Raw genomic sequence first — 22,843 nt, 5'->3', positions numbered from 1 at the left:
GCTAAATGTTCCACTATGTTCATCAGTTAGTGTGCAGGTAGAGTAAAGTGGGTTTCTAAAATGAGATTGGCAAGAATGAAACAAAACAGTAAATTTGTTTGGGCCAAAAACCAAAACAATGAGCTGAAAAAGCTGAAAGTTCTCTGTTCATTCGTCACTATGAGCGACCCACAGATACAATCACATGATCCATTATTATGAAGTATTGATTAGAGCAGCATTAAAGGGTAACTTTGGTATTTTTCAACCTGGACCCTTTTTTCTTCCATGTTTTTGTGTGTCTGACAACATTATGGAAACAGAGATATTAAACGGTTTTCCTTTACCTCCTGTTTCTCCGTTTCCATAATGTTGTCAGACAGTTAGAATAATCTGAGCTCGTCAGCGGCAAAAACAAGGACTTTTAATGGCCATACGATGACGGTGAGCAGTCGCCCGGAGCGGATACATTGCAGCGTGTTTGGCGGCTGCAGCGTTCACCTTCAACACTGGACCATTTTAAAAAATGAGTCACTTGAAAAACAGTGAAGTTACCGGTGAAGTAAAGGATCTGAATACTTCCTCCAGCACTGCCGGTCGCCAAGCTTTTGAATCCCTCCGGTTAATGAATTGTTTGTACTTTGAACCGCTCCCGTGCTTTCTTTGATTCTGTCTCAGTAGTCGAAGCCAATCAACACAAAACCCCTCGCTCTGAATCGAACATACCGTTACGCTGGATTTACGTAGAAACTGCAGCACTGAACTGTTCTCGTTTCTCTGCTGCCGAAATGATGTGAAGTGTTAAGGCAGACAGGTGTGGGAACTCCCAAGAGATGAAACGAAGACTGAAAAAAGATCCACTGTTGTCAGGTTACAGCTACGCTTTGCATATCACCTCATTCTGTTGATTATGCAATTAATCAGAAATCAATGCTCAAATAAGTTTAGTCACAATATTTCTATAGAAATACGCATGTACGATAGTGATAGTCAAGCAAGGAAAAATGATCCAAGCAGCTATTCTTGCTAGTTCACCAGCCCGTTGCTTTGATACGGTTAATATGAGGCCGTGTTTACAGGAGCTGATCGTTGATTAATTGACCTTTATCTAGAGTGTGAGATGACAATTTGCATTTCCTTCTCTGGGAGCTCAGCGGCTATTCTAGACGTTGCATGAAGCATATATATCAACCTGCCTGCTGATGTACAAGCGACACATTTAGCAAAAACAGGGTACAGAGAGTTTACATGAAAGCAAATCAAAGGTTTCATCTGCCAACGTGTCACGTTACTCCTTTGATTCTGATGTTAAGATTTGGCAGAATGCCCTCTAAAACCACCCCGACACTTTCTCTGGGTAAGAATTTCATCTTCCTGCGATAGCATCAACACTACCCCTCGGCCCCTGTGCCGCTCTGCTCTGCTGTCTCATAAAAAGGCGACATTACAGATCCCTGAGAGGCCATTAGTGTGAAAGCCAGAATTTTCTATGAAGCCGGCCTCCTGCAGAGACTTGCTGGCACTAACAACAGAGTCTGAGACAAAGATAATGAGTGATGAGGGAGACCGGAGCTGGAGTTTTATAGGCCGGGCCAACTCACTTTGATGTGGAACTCCATTTTGGTGATGAGCAGTTTGAGGTAGATGCTGCACAGCTTTCCATAGCCTTCACTCAGGTGACCCTGGGGGGAGAGAGTGGGGGAGGAAGAGGGACATGAGGAGAAAGTGAAAAATATTATTTTCTCCTCCTGGGGGACTTGCAGGTTTGCTGGTTAAAGAAAGAAGCAAATCATTTGGTGTTTTGAGGAAATTCGTAGCGGCACTTTGACTGAAGGCAGCATACAATAAACATGAAAGAACCATTTCATTTTCAAGCTGTAGGGCTGAATCACCTCACAGCAGCCAAAATATTCTCTCCTCCTGCTGCACAGATCCAGAATCTTTACGTTCACTCTGTGCGAAAAATGTGCCCGGACCTCAAAGTGTGGACAGAGTTGAATAAGAGTAGTTTTGCGGCCAATTGCTTCTCGCTTCCTTTTTCCCTTGAGCCTGGGAGTGCGGGTGGTGATGACACAACAGGAAGGAGAGGCCACAACCCCAGGTCACAGGGACCAAACTTCCTGTATCCTCCTGCACAGTGATTTCAGCAAAAACTGAGCCGTTGAAAAAAAAAAAAAAAAAAAAACATCCCGGAATACAGACCTGCAAGACTGGTCGCACTTTGTTGCGAGCACCGACAGTCACACTTGGCATGTTTTTACATGACTTTGTCCGTCACAGGCCACAATGTGTGCCACTCCGACAGCGGCAGGCGGACCAGTAACAAACCGTGTCACCTGATGACCCGACGATGTAACAAGGAGGGCAGTTGTTGGCTGTACTCTAATGATGCTAATAAACAAAATACAAGCTTCTGTTATGTAAACGGCTGCTGCATGTTGCACTTATGGCCACAATCCTATCATGCTTTCAGAAGAGGATTTTTCCAGGACAGGTAAGTTGTTGTTTTAGCCGTCGCCAAACTACAGGAGCTGGTTCAGTCATACACAATGACGTGCTTCAGGAAAACCATGTGATCGTATTATTACTATTAATGTGGAGCGAAAATCTTTTTTATGCTTCGACATCCTTTGAAAACACCAACTCAGTCTAAATACAGAGTCACCGGTAGAGAAGATCCACTTTGGCACACGGTCCCTCTCCTTGTGACTGCGTGCTGTGATGCGACCGCAGTAATATAATAATCTCCGTGTCCTTCCTTACCCACATCCTGCTCATATCAGTTAAGTCAGCCTTGTTCCTCATGGAGTCCTTTATCACCTGGGAGGACAGCGGCGGAGACAGCGAGAGAGAGAGAGAGAGAGAGAGGAGGGGGAACAGAGTCAATAAAACAGGACTCACCGGGTATAATTAACAAAATGAAGGAGGCGTGTGACAAAACAACGGAAGAATGAATCATCAGTCAACTGTCACAGAACACAAGAGACAAGAGAAGAGATCCGTTTTAGAACATGTGAGAAGTGTTGACGGTGTTGTCCTCTTCACGTACGTTTGGATGGCCGTCTCGCAGCAGCTTGTGGAAGACGTGGCAGAACTTCCAGCAGAGCACCGCGTTGCTGGAGAGAGGAAGCCGGTTGATCGCCGCCCAGAAAGTGTGGGCGCCTTTCTCATGATGGGTCCCCAAGATGCAGGGTGACGGGGGCCGGTCAAGGATCACTGGGCTGCTATAGTGCGATGACATTTTCTGTGCGGCATTAGTCTGGTCTCCGGACCAATGTTGCGTTAGAGCACCTTGTGAAAACCCATGTTTTAACGATCAGATGAAACTGATTTTTATTGGACTTTTATGGACAAAAGTAGAAGTTTCTTTTGATGCAAGAAGACACTGATTATCACTAAGTCTGTTTTACAAAGTAGACAGATCAGACAATGTTTTGGGTAATTGAAGATAAAGATAAAAAAACACAAACAAGCTGCTGTGTCTGTACTCTTCAGTAAAAATAGTTTGTACTGCAGATGTTATTTTGAAAAGCCAAATTGCATCTAATATTCAAAACAAACACAAAACATTTCTCAAATCTTCTTTTGGAAAAGTTGAAAACCAAAAATAATGAGCCCTCGATATTTTGAATTTCGTTCTTCCTCTCCCTGGGACTCTGCAGCGTTGCATCTTGTTTCACACATGACTAAAGTAGCTCTGCGGCAGAGACGATGGCACGATGGGGTGACACTAAGTTTGTTGTTTTGATCTTGCACTAACGTAACCCTGCAGCCTCGGAGGAACAGCTCCACACACACACACACACACACATGGAAATCAGGACAAACACACTTCTTCTCCTCACACACACACACAATATAAGGATATTCCTGGCATGCTTCTCTTTGACAGCGACCTCCTGTGTGTTGATGGCCTTATTGATGCTGACAGCCTGAGAAGAGGAGAGGGAGGGCAGAGGTGAACAGAGGAGAGAAATGGAAAACACAAATCAGCGCACAGCTTTTTTGCACAAAGTTTACAGGAAAAGAAATATTCAAAAAGTGTTTCATTTTAAAAGTTGACACCCTTCCACCGTCGTCAAAGCCGTCTTATCCTTTTTTGAAATAGGGAACTGAAAGCGGCAACATTTTTTTTTGAGGAGAACTTGATTGACCTATTTTCTGCAGTGTTAGTATTCAAGGCAGCAGCTGAGACGCCCGAGCTCCTCTCTGTCTGCTTTTGAGGAAACACTACGGAGGCAAACATCTGTCTCTTTACCCACCTGCAAAAACACAGTCACTTCCTTAAATTAGAGAGAAGTGCATGTTAAGTGTATGTGAGAGGGCAGGTGGTTACAATAGCTTTAGATTCTTAAGCTCTCTCGAAAATAAGAAAAGAATACAAACAATCGTGTATATTATCTAGAGAGTGTGGACAGAAAGCAAGCACTGAAACAAACAGACTTGCGCCTGCATTCACATTTCTGAGGAGCGAGTTACTGAAAGACTAAATAATGAGATAGCACCAACAGTTACTGACGAGTGGATGATCAGTGGAGTGGAGTCTGTGCTGTGACATCTACTGAGGAATGTTGGCCAGGCTAAAAATGAACCCCCCTCCAACTTACTTCAGCTCACATTAAAGTATCACCTCACTCACTTTACAGAAGCACCCGAGAATTCCGAGTTGTACGTCGTGCATCTTGCAGGCCGACACAGTTAAGGATCCGACATGCACGGTAGTTTCGATGGTAGCGTTAGCTGCTGCAGAGTTGGTAGTGTCGACAGTGAGTCTCCCACCAGTGATGGTCTTTTCATTTATTGCTGAAGTTTATTCATTTGAGGGGAAACAAGAGAAACGGTCTGGTTTACCATTAAACAAGACTTACAACGCTATGCTAGCAGCTCTGTGCTAACATGCTGACGTGAAATAGTGATGAGGAGCGGCCTACAGAGGTCTGGTAAGTTCACTTCTTTCCAACTCCACAGCTCCAAATCTTTTATTTTTTTAACTTGTATTCGTCAGCCCCAAACGACAATGACTCAAGTGTCATCACTTGAGCAAATTCATCAGATTTTGCACAGCTCCCTCTGAAGCCTTAAAAGATATTTCAGTCCGGATCAAAGTGGAGAGCAGATCGACTGACACGCATCTCTTGTCTTTACGTCCCATCGTGGTTATATTGGGCAGCCAGCCAAACAGGAAAGCTGTGTGATGAAATAAATATGGAAAATCTTCTTGCCATGAATTCCAGGCCCACATTGTTTGAGAGTTTACGTCTCTTCAGATGCTTTTCAAAACAAGGTGTTCTGGAGCGACATCTGGCTGCCATATCATGTTGCACATGAGAGGAAAATCAAACCAAGAAAACAAACCACACATCGCAGCCCTTCAACTCAAAATGCTGAAATAAAAATAAAGCCCGACATGTCACTATGGTTTGCTTGGTAATCATGAACCGTGAGTGTGGTGTCTGGGGTCAGCGGAGGACGGGGAGGCCTGTTTCATAATCTCACTTCCCACAGATGCCCCGAATCTGCTCCTCCTTTTCCAGTATGTGAGCTATCAGGACTGGAAGTCCACCGGGATGAATCATTGGAGGAGGAGGAGGAGGAGGAGGAGGAGGAGGAGCGAGCAAGGAGGGGTGGGGAGGGAAGGAGGCAGGAACGAAGGATGCAGGAATGAAGAAGAGAAGAGGAGGAAGAACTTGGGAGCATTGGTAACTATAATTGTCCCCAGGCAGAGACAAACCCAACACACTCTGCGAAAATCATTCGTTCAATCTCTGAACCAGAACATCTGCATCTTTCTGTATCCTTAAATCAGCTAAAATTCTGATTTATGAACACAATACTCGAAAAACTAAACTGGGATTAGAGGAAAACAAGCTGGTACAAAATCCAGCTCCCGTCTTGCCTGAACAACAGTAGACAATAGCCTGCCTCCTCCGCCACACAGCACATCTGAATGACTTATCGCCGGCACCAGCAAGTCGGCAAACACGAGTCTTGTGTCCCGAGAAACAGGAGTGGTTCACTCAAGCAAAGTGAGGTCAGGAGGAGGAATGTGGAGCTGCTGGCTGCTTGTTTCAACATCATCCGCCCGTCTGCGCTCGGCTGGTAATCCTGCCGATGACGAGGAGATACCGCAGCGTGTGTGTCGTAAACGCGACAACTGACCACGCTTCCACTCCCATCATTAAACATGAGCACCGGAGCTACAAGTGCAACACCTGTCTTATTGCATCAGCACATAACCTGAGCGAAGACTCTGGCTGTGTGTGTGTGTGTGTGTGTGTGGGCACCGTAAAGGTCAAACACAGCAGGGCTTACACCGTCCTGTGCAGGCTGTGCATACTAGAGCAGAAATAAGAGAGCGTTCAAAGCTACGGTCTGTTTCCTCTGATCGAGACCACAGGGGGAAGGTCACAGAGTTAAATTTGAGCATCTGCTTGTGTGAGACGTTACACTTCCTGTTTACGAATCAACAAACTACAGAGTTCACCAACCGAAATCGCAAACTCACACTTACTTCTTATCTCATCTTCATAGCTGGTAAGAACACATGAAACAACAGTGTTGCACTTTCAGCATTATTTACGCAGACAAGAAGCAATTACGAGAGGGTGTTAATTGCGGTTCTGAAATGATTGGCAAAACACAGAGATCCCTTGCACAGCTTAATTCTGAACATCAAAAGGCATATAATCATATCAATCACACCACACGTGTCCTTTGTGACCACTTTAAATTCATGCTGTCGGAGCTACATTTCAGGTTGCCTGTGTGTAACAGTACAGAACTTCAGTTTGGTTTTGTTCCAGAAGCCTTTGGACTTGTGAATAGTCGTAAGAGACTCTGACTCTGCTTCCTTTATGTATAGATCGATAAATGCACTTTGCAGTTTTTTGTTATAATGCGTCTTTGTGGTGATGGACATTGTTTATTATCATATTTCTCAGTGTGAATGGATTCGCTTTGTGTTTGCAAACCTCAAAAATGCCTCAAACATGAAGTATCTATTCATTGAATTCAACTTGAACTGAATTAAAGATTTAACTTTGATAAAATCCACAGATTTTCTCTGGAGCTTTCAACCCAATTATGGGACCCGAGTATGGAACTTGGACCATAAGATGTGGTTGAAAGCTACAGAAAATACCAGTAAGGTGGACAGTGAGTGAAGCGATACTAGTATGTTCGAGGTCAAGAATGAACTATCACAATCACAACATGTGGCACCCTGTTGGCTCATTTGGTTATGCTGACCGTACCAAGCATAGAACACTGGTTCCTGTTATTGTCAAGTTTCAGTCTCACTTTTAATAAAACATGGAGACAGCGGTGGTGCAAGTATTGCGACATACTAGCTCCGTTTCTAGTCTAATCCAGTGTAGAGCGCAGCCTAAACGTTTTGCTTACACTCTGACCGCATCTGCTGTGCATTACCATAGATAGAGGGACGTTTGTGTCATTTCCTGTCACTGTTGTCATCAGTACAAAAGTCACGCATTAAAAACGACACCAGGCTTCAACGGAAAACGTTTCATGTTTGATATCAGCTGTTGCTTTATATTAATATCACGTTTAATGTGAATTTTGTCTTTTCTCTCAATTTCACCCAGGTACTCAAGGGATGTTCGAGAAACTCACGGCGCAACTGGTTCCTACATGAGGATGACCCAATTAGCCCACAGTGAGACTTTGTACTTTGTGTTTGGGTTGAATGAGAAAGCCAGCTGCCTTGGACTCCTGGCATTGGCTGCTGGCATCGACGCATCAATGACCTATTAGCTCCTCGTTGAGCGGCCACGCTGACCGAGCGAAGCGATGAGAAATTAAATCGGGAGGTGAGAAGCAGGTGATTACGAGGACGAGGAGCAAAGATCAGCCCTGGGGGAGGCCATCTTATATTGGTTAGTGTGGTCAGAAACCTCAACTTTTGTTCCTCCTGATCTTTCATGCTCGGGCCTTCCTTTCATCCTTCCCTTACTTTCAACACTACATCCACCAGTTATAACAAAGATTTAATCAATTACTCACCAGCCAAACTAAAAAAAACTACTTTTTGCATCTACAGAATCTTTTCTCTCTCCACAGCTTCCCTCTTTGCACAAAGTGTTATTGACACAGTGTTGAAAAGCATGTTAAGTTAAAAGCCTGGCAAGCCCCAATCGGCCCTTGTGTAGAACGCAGGGCATTGATATGCTGATCGTCGCCTGGCTGTGTCCACTGCACGGTCAGTGCACAGAGCCCAGAGGGAGGAAGCATCTTCTGCCTGCTAAATGGAACTGCCCTCGGCTCATCGACTCAATTCCCCGAGCAGACTCCTCCGAACGATTCGCGAGAGCAGGCGATTGATGCACGCCGTGGCAATTTTCAATTTTCCACGTTAGTCCCGGAGATACGTCATGGCGTCGTGGTCGACCCGGATGATTTAGTGTGAGAGAGGAGTGATTAATCTGACTTACAGCACTGTGATTATATGACCCCAGTCCTTTGGGTGTAGAGGGAGGAGCACACGTGATACTGTGCTGTGTTTTCAGCTTCACATATTTATCAGATCATCTTTTCTGATTGCCTTTTGCTTCCATCTTCTTATAGAGAAAGAAGGTTTTTGCATGCTGAGGTCCGATGCAAGCATTTATTCATAAAGTCGAAGGGTTTTAGGTACGGGACCTTCTAGATTTAATCATTTCAGTCATTTTTCATGCAAAAATCCAAAATGTTCACTGGTTCCAGCATCTCCAATGTGAGGTTTTGCTGCTTTGCTTTGATTTAAAATAATTGTAAATTGCAATACGTTTGAAATAAACAAGTTATCTGAAGGTATCACCTTGGGCACTGAAAAATAGGGACGGACATTTTGTTTTTGCCAATTTCCATCTTAGCTTTTCACCCACCCTGCCCAAAAAGAGAAAACAAAACAAAGTTAGTTTGTTGCAGCCTTTATTTAGACCTTGGGAACTAGACATGTGAGCTGTATTTCCCAAGTGTGCTTGCAAGAGAAAAAGTACCGAAATTGCCCAAACATGGAGGATAAAGGGACATAAAGTGCAGTTCCTACAACCCTAAAAACAAATCAGTAAACCAACCTCCCTCTAAATTAAAACCTGCAGGAAGTCTATTTAGTGCTCTTACAAGCCCCGACATTCTCTTTTGTCAACCACTTGCCCGAATGAAGACCTAGAGACTGCAATTTAAAAGTAAATACTTAGATTGGACGGAAGTGTTCAGTCTTCCATCCTCAATATTTTGCTTCCTTATCAAAATGACTTATTATCTTTGAAAACTCTCCGAAAACCAACCGGGGACAACGACGTGCAATTTCTCATAAGTGTTCTTCACAGTGGTAACTGACTTTCTGTCTCCATCGGTTAATAAATAATTCCAATTCCACTTTTCCATGCAGCAGAGAGCTTTTCACACTCTTTTTCTTCTGCTTTTAGTGTAAATGTAGACGGCACGTCATGGCGGCAGGTGGGAACACTGCGGCTGCTGAGACTTGTCCGGCGACTGTACTGTACAGGGGGACGGGTATATAGGGAGGGGACGGACGGAGGAACGAAAAGAGGAAAACATGCACGGCTGTCTGTGAACCCAGCAGCACTGTAAGGCTGAGGTACGGCGGTGGAGGCCCGGTCATTGCGGCTGAGGCGCTGGGGGTGGAGGTAGTGGTGGAGGGGTACAGGCGCTCAGTCAGGCTTCCTGTCTTGGCACACCCCGCACTGTCCATTTCCTCCCTGCTGAAAAATGCCCAGCTCCGCCCACCTTCGGCTAGAAACCTTGCTCAGTCAACCCAGACAGCGCCTGAGACAGCCAGTCAGGCCGAACACTTCATTCCTTCTACCCTCTCACGTTTCCTGCCAGACTACCAGGTGTCTTTCAAGGAAAACCACCGGCTCATAGCAGCTTAGGTCAACTTCATATTCGGAGCTGTGGCTACCAGTCATGAATAAAATACTACTGACCAAAGTTAATTGCTGAGATCTGGGCGAACGAGGTGACGTCTGTCTCTTTAGCCGCTACATGCTCCACTATGTTCACCAGCTAGTTTCTAACTGTGTATATCTATGGTTTGGTGATGAACACGCAGAGTGTACTCTGAGTTTATCAGAGCTATTTTATTGACAACGGCTGCTCCGAACACTGGTGAGAGTGAAACCAGAAAACCAAAACAACAAGCTGAAAGATGCTAAAATGCTTGATAGATGGCTGCAGAGTGGGTTCATCATAAGAGCGACTCCTCTCACATACACATATTAAATCGTATCCAATTGTTAACATGAAAACACATGTTTTGTGATTCAGTACATGGTTTGTTTACACCACAAACTCCTGTGTGTGAACATACCTGCAATTTACATGTTCACAAATGACCAATTTGGCCTTTAATGTCGGTGTTTCTTGTGTACTCGGATGGCAAGAAAAGAATCAGTGCCCATTCATAACACAACTCTCCTCACCGGTCAACATGCACGACCAACAATAAGCGCTTGGAACAGAAAGCTAGCCTCACCACAGTGTTTCACACAAACGCACATCCTCCCACACCACGAAAGGGCACTTCAGACAACCGCTTAAAAATAATAATCAGATAGTACATGAAAGAAAGAGAGTTTTGGGCCCCAAACATTTTTCCGAAAGTAACTCCACCCGATTCCAAAGGTCACTCCTCTGAACAGAGCCTTCTGTGTTGCTTGTTTAAGAACCATTTTACGTGTTGCATCTGACAAGAACATCCGCTCTCATACAACAGTCACTCCACACCTCTTGAAAAGGAGCCTGGCTGGCACCGAGGAAAGTGGAAAAGCTGGTCTTTTTTGGAGCGGCTATTTTTCCCCCGTGCACATGAACGCATGCAGGGAAAGACCCAGCTGTGAGGAGGGAAAACTACCAACTCGCAGAAGTCACGCTGTACCAGCCAGTGAACGGATCTGCATTGCAATTCTGCTCAGAAGTGACGGTGAAACTGCCCATCTTTGTTGCCACAGCATCTATCGTTCTTATCACAATCATGGAATGACTCTGAAGAGTTTGTTTTCCACAGAGCATCTTCCATCCCATTAATAACAGGGCGTTTTGCTGATGCAGATAAGCCCGGTGGGATGACGGCGGCCATTAAAAAGCATGAAAACATAGAGCTTCAGGATATTTGCAATGTGTGACCTCAGAGCACCGGGCTTCTGTTACCGAGGGCAGAGGTGGAGGGCAGCAGCTGGTTAAAGACACACACACACACACACACACACACACACACACAGACGCTGAAGGCCGGGCTCCAGCATAATTAAACTCGCAGGCCAACACCCCCATGGCAGGTTTATGAGCGTCCCCTAACGGGATGGCTTTCTGCGGCCTCGTGTGAAGGAGCCTTTAGCCCTAAAGCTCAACTTCCTGCAGGGCCGGCGATGTCATGACGACACGCTATAAAAGGAACATCTGTGCAGCTCGGCAAGGCTCCTCAGCCCACTTGCTCGTTACACCGAACATCACAGAGTTCGTCCGTATACACGTGGGGGTTAGGACTCGATGACGGCGGCTTGTGTTGTGATCTGCCACCAGTTAATCCGTCCCACAGCAGTGACGCTCCAGCAGCAGGCTGTTTTTAAGCACCGCAGTGTGTTCGGCTGGCAAGTGCCAGCTCGATTTGTTACATTTGTTCAAGGAACCTTTTGATGTGCGTCGTAAAGAGACTTTACTGAAGTTGTGTGCGAGGCTAAAATAGGTATGCAAACAGTTGCAGTTAAGGCAAAATTGATCACGATCAAAATAATCACAATGACGTCTGATACAGTGGGTCATACATTTGTTAATTACAAAGGAATCCGTGTGTTTTGCTTTATTGTAGCCGTAATCAGAATATTCTGTTCACTTGTTGCATGCTGAGCTATTTGAGGTGTCAGTGGATACAGCTATTATTTTCTTGATTGATAAATAGTCAATAAAATGTCATTCACATTTGATTTTTGCTTAATCATAATTATAATGATCAATCAACCATCAAAAGTATCGCTAATTAATTTTCTGTCACTTGACTGATCATTCCAGCTCTAGTTATGAACCAATTATTAATGACTTAAGCTCATATTTCATTTTCTGTATGCTTTTAAAAACTCGTCTGTTGATTGACAGATTTGCCATTTGATATTTATAAAAAAGCATTAAAGGTGCAGAACCTGTAGCCCAATCACATCGTCCCTTGTTCAATGTTGGCGGGGGACTTTTGTTGCTTCTCTCTTTTCTGATGTTTCAGAGATGATGACACGAAGAAATCAGAACCGTTATTTTTTTTTTAGACGTATACCTCCAGTGGGCCCCATGAGATCAAATTTGAAGTATCAGCATCGGCAGTCACTGCAATGACACTGAACATTCTTTCGAAATTCCAACATCATGCAACGCTCAACAAAACGTTTCATGCAATCAAGTTCCTCAAAACTCTCTAACCCAGCAAGCATTTGGCTCAAATGTGCATCCCCAACGTATACGAGGTGTGGGAATGTAGAGTCTGCCGGCTGACAAGTCTTGCATCTATCTGGACATTTTGTTTTCATACCACCGTGTCTCACTACAGCCCAAAAAAGCTGAATGGAGATCCAGAGGAAGAGATTTTCCACCACTACACCTACGCCATGTCTGCGCTGCGTGCCCCGGCTGACTTCATGTGGGCAGCTGGGATGCATTCCAATGATCGGAGTGATCGTTCCCGTTCCAGTTATGAAAAGGAACTCACTGGATTCTGTACCTCTTCAGACATGTTCTGCTATGAATGCTCTTTTTAGCGTTTCTCAGCACATTTCCTTGAATACAAACTCCTCAGAGTCTCCCTTAGCTGAGGATCATTGGCAAGAGGAGTCTGGGTGTGCTTTCATCACCCACCCTCCCCCACCGCTACTATACAAGGGCTAAAAGTACACCCACCCATCCATCCATGTTGGCAGTGAAAGGCCGGTCTTGTTGCTTGGGCTTATGTGCACCTGCTCCAGTACACTCGGGACACTTTAGCCTGCCTGTTAGCCTCCATCACATCATTCACAGCAACAGAAGAAAATACACACACGATTTGAGTTTGTTTAGCTTTCACACACACACACCGTTATATGTTGTTTTTACTGTCCTGTTAGAGATAAACACAACATCTTGCTCGACTTTGAATTCATACCTTATCCCTTTGATTTGTGTATGACGCGCCGATAGTTACACAAAGACACACTCTGTCTTTAAGGTTGGTTTCCAACAGACATCAACACAACCCGTAATTGACATTCATGGCACATTTAAGCTGTGCTTTGCAGAGCTTTTTTCTCCACTAACCTGCAGCTGGAGACTGAGCCGTGTGAAAAAGCGGAACGCTCTGGGCAACAGAGGAGCACATCTCGGACATTTTCATGTCTTGGACCCTAAAATAGACTCAGTTAAAGCTGCTCGCGTGTTAATAACGCCCCACAACACAAGACACAGGATCGGTTTGCTGTTCTGTTATCAGCCTTGTTTAACACTCTTTGTACAGTGTAAGTACAGAGAAACGTGATCTATCTTCTGATTATTTCCCCTTAAAATGTGAGTGGGTTTAAACTGCTCTTCCATTGAGCTGGGACCCTGTGGACCTGCTTCAAGGAGCCTGTTTCCCAGATTGCTGCCGTCTTCCCCACAACAACATCCAAACTTCCCACGATCACATTAAGCTGCAATAACTGGCACACTACAACAACTACAACAACAACAACAACAAGCCCCGGCTTGCGTAGAGCATAACTTGCATGTAATCGCGCAAACAGCCCATGTGTGAGGCAACAGGACTTCTCGGACCTCCACCTCCAAAAAAAGCGTGCCAAGCCTCGGTTATAAGTGTTGCTTTTGTCCTCTATTTAAAAAAAAAAGAAAATAAAACAGAAAACAAAACAAATCAATTCTTCAGCACTTACGATTTTGCTGAGATCCATGGTCGCCTCTCAGCACGGTGAGTGCGGATCCCTGGAGCCGGAGAGGAGACCCGCTGTATCCTGACGCGGAGGAACTAGTAACGGGGAAGCGATTGAGGCAACAGATGCATTTGGGAGGAGAAGGGGGGGGGGGGGGGGGGGTGGAGCAGTTAGCTCAACATGTGTCCCGATTTGGTATTAAAATGCTCCCCAATCCTTCCTTACTTCCTCAAGCGTCCCGTCTCCCTTTTTCCCTCCGCGAGCCCGACGTGCTCCCTTATCGGCGACAACTTCCAGCATCCGACCGCCGAGAAGCCGACGCTGTCCGTGGGGGGGGGGGGGGCACGAGAGGACTACCGCTGATTAAACCCGCTCATTAAAGCTTCGCGTTCACACCCTGACCGTGCTCGTATGCATCAGCCCACGAATAACGGCTAAGTCCGGACAGTGGGCCACCTTTATTTTGCAAATAGCCCGCTCTCCTGTTAGACAATAGTAGCATGGAGCCTGCAGAGAGGGATGGCTTAAAACAGTGGTGCCCAATCTGGGGTCCGGGGACCGACTTGGGTCCTGTGAGGAGGGGAGGTGATCTCCAGGAAATGTGGAAACAGCTGCATTTAGGAGGCTGGTTTTTCTCATTACTTTATCTGACCTGACCTGCAGCAGCAGAAGAAGAAAATGACACAAACTAGTTTTGCAATAAATACATAAATTTAGTAAAAATCTTCTAAGGATGTTACTTGGGGGGGGGGGGGGGGGGGGGGGATGATGTCAATAGTCATTAATTAAAGGGCCATTTGTAAGAAACCCCTCTCCCTCCTCAGTGTGCCACAAACACAATACAAGACCCACAAGTGGCTATTGTTGTAAAACCACTAAAAACATAAGCATTTAATAAAACACCACCAGTGTTTTAGTAAGCACACATTCTGTTTCTAAAGCCATTGGCCCCGTCTTAGATGTGAATTATATTCGGGTCTTGTTCTCATGTGTGTGTGCAATGATATTATGGCAAACACATGAAGCCTTGAAATAAGTTTCATAGGAGAAAACGGGAAAAGGGGGACAGCTCAACTTCCACCATGAGAGCTACTGTAGGCAGCTGACGCCCCCATCTGGTTTCTCTGAGACCGTCAACAGATATCTTCAATGCAGAGTTGAGCTTGTGTTTGTTGTGAGCCTGGTGCGTCTATTAAGTACATGTTTTTACGATAGGCGTCTGTCACAGAAGACATATAGGAAAAATCGCAGGTGGGAATAAAAAATGAATTAATATCTGAATGTCATCTTGCTGGTCCTGGTATTGTGCACGCTGGTTCATTGTCACACTAGCACGACTTATCACACTTCAAACCATTGTTGTTGTTTTTAAAAACTGTTGAATTCAAGTTGAAAAGAAAAGAAACTGTATCATATTCATAATAGTAATAAATAAATTCACTAACCGCACTTGTTTACCGTTATAGCTGGAGTTCTCTCATGCATTTTTGTTTCCCAATTTCATTACAATCCTTTAAAAGACGACACGTATTTTTTCGCTGATTTAGTATAAATAGATATACTAAATTGAAATAGATGGTTCGTAAGTGTGGACCCAGCCACAGACAGAGAAGTGGCCGACACTTTTCCTCCCACCTCCTCAACCTCTTAGAGACGTCGTTTTCCTTGAGGAGGTGGAACGTTTATAACCATCACACACCTCATCGGTTATTTTTCCTGCATGTAACATTTGCTGGATGCCTTCACCTACATCATTATGCTGAAGACCGTCTGGGACATTTCTGGATGTTGTGTGCAAAAAGACAGAACGGTAACTTGGACAAATACTCACAAGAGCTCAGGGTTGCTATAATACATGCTAGGTCCTGCATATAATGTGTATTGATTAAAAAAAATGCTAAAACACATTTCAATATAATACAGTCAAGTTCAACACAAACACTAATTATGAACTCAGTAATAAATAGAGTTAGGCTACATTAATAACTCTCAGACAACCGTAACAAAAACTGACCATTGTAAGCTTTGTAAAGGTATAACATGTGGTTGAACTGCTGTACTGGACTGTTTTAGATTATGTGTATGTTATGTTACAATAAATTAGAGCAATATTGATGTATAATATACTGTATTTATGAGAATTGTTACAATAGCAATTTGATACATCATCATGTGTTAACATTTCAGGAGTTTTAAGTGCTATGAAACATCCAATAATGTCACTCTTGTGATGTAGATCTCACCAGAAACAATATGCCCACAAGTTCCATTTTTAAATTCAGGCCACAGTTCTAAAAAAAGATTCGCTCTATACAATCACAGCACGTCAGCTGATCGGCCGAGACCGGGCCAGCCACCATAATCAATATGCTACTCATTATACCATCAGGGCTGACCATTATACCTCCAGCCCGCTCAACATAAAACGGTCTGACTCCAGACAATGCCGGCTCTTTTCCAGCAAGTCGCTCCACTTCCTGGTACGGCGTGGGCCCTTCGTTGTGAGGGCAGCCTCACAGAGCATTTCTCACATACAGCAGTCCCACTCCGTCTCTGCCTGGCTTCTCACCCAGCCACCCAAAACCCCTTCCTAGTTATAAAAGTTCACATGAAAATCATGTGTCGTCATCTCCTCATCACCACCTTTCCATTCAAATGTTTCAGATTTAAAAGGCGAAGCAGCAAAAAATATGGTTTTATCCGACTCGTGTGGATGAAGTTGTGATGGTTGGCAAATGCTTTACTGAAGAGCAACAGAGACTTTTAGTTCTACTTAAAGTCTATCACAACCTAACAAATATAATATGAATCTTAATGTAAAAAATATGCAGATTCCTGTGGAATCACAGATGTCGTGCAGAATGCGTGATTTGCAGCAGTCACCCATGATATCCTAACTTTTTCTAACCTCGAGGTAGAATTTCAAAAGTTGCAGTCATAAAAGTGATTCACATTAATGCACTTTGAACTAAAACATGGTCCGTGTTGAGCAAACGTGCTAAAGCCTGAGCACAGAGGTTAAAGTCTTCCAACTTCAGTTTGTGATGCGCAAAACCCCAATACAAGGCTGATCCAGCATTTTGTTCAACGCGTGAACAGATGTTTTATTCATGTATTTGCTTTAGGATTCTTAAATCAGTCCGCAGCATTAAAGCAAGTGTGCGGATGATATTTGGGCTCAGATATCTTCAGGCAATGAAGGGTAAACTTCTGCTCGCGTCCTTTGTGCTTATTTTAGCCGTGAACAAGCTTTCCCTTTCCCTTTGACCTGTTGCAACATCAGTGTGAGTTGGCATGGCATGACCGTTTAAGGGCTGGGCAATAATTACATTTTATTGTTCATCCACTGTTAGTGGAATTATCGTTATCATATCATGTTAATCATTCTGGAAACCCCTGTTGTCCAAATTAATGTTTCCAAGCAAGTGATCAAAAACTTGAGCGAGAGTTTTATTTTGCCATTCATTTAAAATGTGTCTGTTGTAATGTAGAAAAGCAGGACCAGTGCATTGCATTGCGCATCAGTTTGATTACTTTATATGTGATTCGTGTTTTGCCATCAGAGCGTGTATCTGATGACTATTTAAAACGACGCCGCTCGTGTTGAAGCAGGATCATTTGCATACCGCGCGCTTACACCGATGATGTAGGTTTCAGACTGACTTTTGACCTTTGCTGCATGTGAAACAAAAAGCATCACTCCATCCCCGCCTCTCTCCCTTTACCGTGCTGTAAAACACAGACGAGAACTCCCAAATCAATCTGTAACTCAAAGCCATTGTTAATGCGGCCAGGAACTCATCGGTGCACTTTGTTCCACTTACTGACCTGTCGCTCATGTCCAGCTCTATTATTCTACAGCCAGTCAGTGCAAACCACCGCCTGCTGTTTCTGCTGCCTCGGTGCTTTTAATGGTCTCGCTCTCATGCTCGCATGCTTGTCTGTGTACTACATGTGTGCGGATATCCCTCCATAACTTCCCCGCATTCTGAATTGCAGGATGTAAAGGAACTCAAGACAATGAGCGATGGAGGGGACAACAACAAGGCAAAGAGAAAGACAAAAGACAGAGGAGTAAGAGAGGCAGAGAGACGGAGTGATTAAAAAATTCTTGTCTAACGTCCGCCCTGCTGGGTCCTGCTTGTGCCCGAGGGCCAGGGCCCTGCTCCTCCCCTGAATTCCACAGCTATCGGGGCACCAAACAGGGTGCAGGGGGACGAGGGGTGTCCAATAATGTAGGTCCACACACATACTGTACACCAGTGATTACATGTACACCAGGGATTACTTCTGCAGTTTATAGGAGGTTTGTGGGAAGAATGTGGAGTAACTAATTTGATAAAAGAGATATTAATAATTCATTTTCAAAAATATATTCACATTGAGCAGCTGTAACACCGAAACCCTACGTGTTACAATTGAAATAGTTTAATTGGTTAAAAAAGATAGCTAAAAGTAAGGGATAAAGGGTTTAAATAGTTAGCCAAAAGTAACGGCTAAATTGTTGAAATAGTTATCTAGAAGTGATGGATAGACTGTTGAAATTGTGGCTAAAAGGAATGGAGAAACGGCTGAAATAGAAGGAATGGATAAAGCGTTAAAATAGTTAGCTAGAAGTAAAAGGTAAACTGTTGTAATCGTTAGCTTAAAAAAGGTTGAAAAGTCAAGCTTGTGCTTCTTCAAGGGGTTGAAAAACGGATGTAAACGTGACCAAAAGGAGCATAATATTGAGCTGAGCGTTCAACGAGATAGAAACACTGTTGTACAACCACACCAACTGCCAACCACGCATGTACTCAAACACAGACACAAGAAGAAGAAAACTCCGTGTGGACCAGTAAAGGAGGAGGAGGCTGGCAGCCGGTCTAATTTTAAGGCCTTAATTATGTAACATACGATGTGGTGTCACTCCAGGGCTCTCGCTGTCCCAGCTGAGGAACTGGTGCCCCAGAAGTTTCCCAAAAGCACCAATTATGGTTCATATGAGTCCATAGATTACTACCTACCCCAGCCTTCAAATGAAAGACCTCTCCTGGCCACCGACAGCTTGGAGACCGTTTTACAATTTTAAGGAGAGAGTTGGCATCGCTGACATTTTGAAGCCTTTAAATAAAGCTGATACCGTTGAAGTGTTTAGAACTGACTTGTTATTTACTTGTTGGTTGTCTTACGGCTATTGAGAACACAATAGAACACCGAAACATCCAATTACGTCGAGACAAACCAAAGATTGAATCTCCCCTAAACTCTGAATTAAAGAGTCAGCTGCTATTATGAGGCAAAACATCTCATTAAAAACATGCGCTGCGTGCTATCCGGCGGACCTGTTTCGATCTTTTTATAACCCTGTGTGGACACTATGACAGAGAGGATTTTGAACACACCCTGGCTGTTTACCCAGCAGAGAGACAGGCGAGCACTTCTCAGAATCAGTGTTTTTATACTTTGGCTTTATGCTGCTGTCTGCAGTGCACGCTGCTCATATTCACATTCATGTAACTGTAACATATTGACATCAGGTTGCATGTTAAAGGACATACTGTATCATCTAATGTTCACCCTTAGTACTGTCATACTGCCAAACAAATGTCATGCAAAGCAACTGATTATGAAAGTTATTCTGCTCTGTGGTTAACACAATCACAATTATCTCAAAAATGTTTCTTGTTTCAGTCACAAAAATGTGGAAGAACTTCCTCATTCGTGCTTGTCGATACAAACATTCAGCTTTCACTGTACTTTATGGCTAAAACGAGACTGCAGGAGACGACAGACCGATAATGCAGACAGACAGGAGGAGAAAGCCAGCCACCCAGCAGATTTAGGCAGCTTTAGAGCACAACAGATCAGATGAGATTATCTCTCGCTGATCCCCTGTGAAGTAGACAGCAGATTCATTGATTCCTGCACCGCCTGCCACGGCTGTGGATCCCCCAGTCAAAAATCAACCACACAGGAAAGTAGAGGCAAACAAAACAGCAAGACTACTACAAGGTAAAAAAAATAAATAAATCATGACCAGTGACTCAATATATCACAGCATTACAGAATTGGCACCATTGGTATCAACAACAAACTGGTTGAATGTGTTTTATTGGACCACTGATGAATAACTGTATAACGGTAGCAGTGAGCTAATCAACTACAAATCTCTGTGCTTCATTTAAAGGATCTCAAATAATTGAGAACTAATTTCTTACTCCATTCTTTTTACTTCCATTGATCAGAACTCCGATCAAAACCATCCGAACGCAGAATTGCCAAACACGGACTGTCCAATTCAGCTGCCGCTGTACACGGGAGAGAAGCACGTTGCAAGCACTACCACGGCAGTTTGTGCTGCCTTGATCTGACCTACTTTCTACCCCCTTTTCCCTCCCCATGTGCCTGGTCTGGGGAAGGGAGAGGGGAGGGGAGACCACCAGGCAGGAAGCAGCAGGCTCCACAGCATAACAGCAGCCTACATACATATGCTCACTGGGAGAGCACTTCATACAAAGTCACAAGCTACACGGCATTCATTATTCAGCAGAGGACACACCAGAAAACTTAACATAACAAAGAAAGATCAGTGCATGTATTCCATTTCGATCTCATCATTCCATCATCTCGGATCCTGCCTTGAGGCCGACAGAAGGCACTGACAGCCTGTCATACATGACAGCTCCAACTTGCCTCCCTCTTGTCTGGTTTATTCTGCAGATAGGCTAAACAGCACAGTTATCTGAATTCAAAGGGCCTTTGACCTACATTTCAGCAGCTCTTTTGTTGTACAGTGGACTCATTTGTATCTCTGCTGATCACATCAGGGAGAGCAGCACAAGGAACAGCCCATAATCTGAACAGTAAAGAATCAAAAATGGAAGGGTTTCCTCCAATATGTCAAAATGTGATTGTCTTTTTTTTTTTTTTTTTTTTTTTTTTTTAATGGATCCTGAGCTCCTATCACCAGGTCAGAAAAAAGAGACCTCACAGTGCACAGTTAAATTTAGGAGCTGACAGCAAATATCCTGGCATGATAATTATCCTCCATCAGCCAGGATCTTCCTCCCACGCTTTCAGGAAAACAACGCTATCTTTTTATTAATCATCATGTGACCTCCTCCTCTTCTGCACCGTACCTGCCCTCTCTCAAAGTTTTCCTTCTCCAGCTCCAGGCTGTTGGCCCCTCCGGTAGTCCGTCGGATCACTTTGGGAATAGCGTTGGGTACTTGCTGCATGGAGCTCTTCACGCGATCCATTGTCGTGTTTTTCCCACAGCAGCAGCGAAACAAAACACAACTTTCAGCCGATAAACAGACCGGACTGTAATAAAAAATAAAAAAAAACGCTGCACTAACTATGGCGGGCACCAGTCCATGCTGCGCTGGACTCGTCGCCCCCGTTGGGTCATTTGGCCTCTCTGTCCACCACCCCAGTCAATGACAGGAGGAGTAGTCTGAACGGCACCAGAGTCAAGTGAGCCAGGCTTAGAGGAGCAGGACACTTCCGCTTTTCAAAATAAAGTCCCTGCTGGTTAACGTGCTGCAAACATACAGTCTGACTGCAACGTTTTTCTGTCTGTAAATGAAATCTGTCGGGCGTAAAAATAGGTCTGATGCTTCCATGTAAAATAATATGAGTCATATTTCTGATTGGATTGCCATAATTAACTCGTATGCGCAATGAACTGCAACCGGAAAGGACAAGTGACATTTTCAATTATTTATATTACACATTATTATTGTTAAAAGACTAATATTGTGCATGATGAATTTCATCTAAAATAATGTAGGAAGTTTATTTTACAATCCACAAAAAACAGAAATGATGTGTGCAACAAATTGCGGGAACTTTACAGAACTTAATCTCTGTCTTTGTAACACTCAGTTCTTCAGAAACCTGCACAAAACACACGACGTCCATGGGAAGCCTTCACGCTCAGTGTTCTCACACACACACACAAACGTACGTCTGCTTCAGGTGTGAGGACACCGTTTAGCTGCATGCTGATGTGTGTCGCTGTTATTTGGATATTTTCTCTGGCAACTGTCTCTGACTCCTCCCAATATTGTCAGCCACTGGCTGGAGCTGCAGTAGGCTCCGCCCACTCCATCAATAATGCGTTGTGATTTTCCAACTACTGTAAAAAAAACCTACTCCTGCAGTCTTATCTTACATATATGACATAAGTGTTTACAAAAATATGTCTGGGGGATTCAGGCGACTTCAGGCACAATAATATTCAGTCAGTAAAAATACTTTCAGACTGTTGCTATTTATTACGTTTGCTAGAAAATGTTTGAATCTATTTAATTCAATATAATTGAATGATGAGCTGTGTGTCATCGTGAATAATGACACACAGTCACAAGACAAATCATTAGAAAGTTAAATGCATTTTAATGTCCCATGCGCAAACATCATTTTGCCATAAAAGCCCCAAATGCTATACGCTCTGCAGGAAATTAATAAATGAATTATCTAATGGTGTCCTGATTAGTTCTAGCATTACTAGTCCAAGTAACAACAAACTGGCACTGAACACTGCTGGGGAAGTGTGCCACTATCAGCACTGTCTGAGGTTATTGATGAGTGATACATGTTATCAAGTATTGATTGCTATTAGTGGGGGAAGAGCTTATCATGCTATGTCTTTGTTCCCCTTTCCCTTTCAGTCACAATATTTTTCATAAAGGCATTCTCTGGATGACATGGGCAAGCAGCGCATGGTTTCCTGTCAGTGATCATTCCTAATTACAATTACTGCAACAGGCTCAACCTTTGCTATCAGGTTTCGAAGCATGTTTGCGCGGCACAACTCAAGGCTACCCTCTGTTGGTCAAATATGAGAACCAGGAGTCAAAACTATAGTGTACATTTAATCAAGCTTTTTTCTACATAAACACATTAGTAAAGGAAAATCCAGTTTTTCACATTCACAAAAATACAAAAAAAAACAAAGCAAAAATAAAAAAAGA

At 43.9% G+C, this 22,843-nt stretch overlaps 1 protein-coding gene across 2 annotated transcripts in view; it reads right to left on the bottom strand.

Annotated features, from left to right (window-relative positions):
* The window catches only part of hip1 (huntingtin interacting protein 1), a 42,103-nt gene extending 20,832 nt beyond the window's left edge, over window positions 1-21,271 (bottom strand). Inside the window, exons 1-5 of one of the 2 annotated variants that reach the window (XM_079271954.1) lie at window positions 21,005-21,271; window positions 3,848-3,911; window positions 3,029-3,171; window positions 2,743-2,799; window positions 1,581-1,661 (exon numbers count right to left, since the gene is read on the bottom strand). In XM_079271954.1, coding sequence (XP_079128080.1) covers window positions 1,581-1,661; window positions 2,743-2,799; window positions 3,029-3,171; window positions 3,848-3,911; window positions 21,005-21,124 — 465 coding nt within the window. In that variant the 5' untranslated portion in view covers window positions 21,125-21,271. Of the gene's footprint in view, window positions 1-1,580; window positions 1,662-2,742; window positions 2,800-3,028; window positions 3,172-3,847; window positions 3,912-13,886; window positions 14,018-21,004 lie in introns of those variants that run through there. The other variant, XM_079271955.1, reaches the window with a different exon arrangement.
* Window positions 21,272-22,843: the final 1,572 nt, after the last annotated feature.

The sequence above is a fragment of the Melanostigma gelatinosum genome (genome assembly GCF_949748355.1).
Source record: "Melanostigma gelatinosum genome assembly, chromosome: 7".
NCBI classification, from domain to species: Eukaryota; Metazoa; Chordata; class Actinopteri; order Perciformes; family Zoarcidae; genus Melanostigma; species Melanostigma gelatinosum.
Note: the sequence above shows the minus strand (reverse complement) of the source record. Positions and strands in the feature narration are given on the sequence as shown.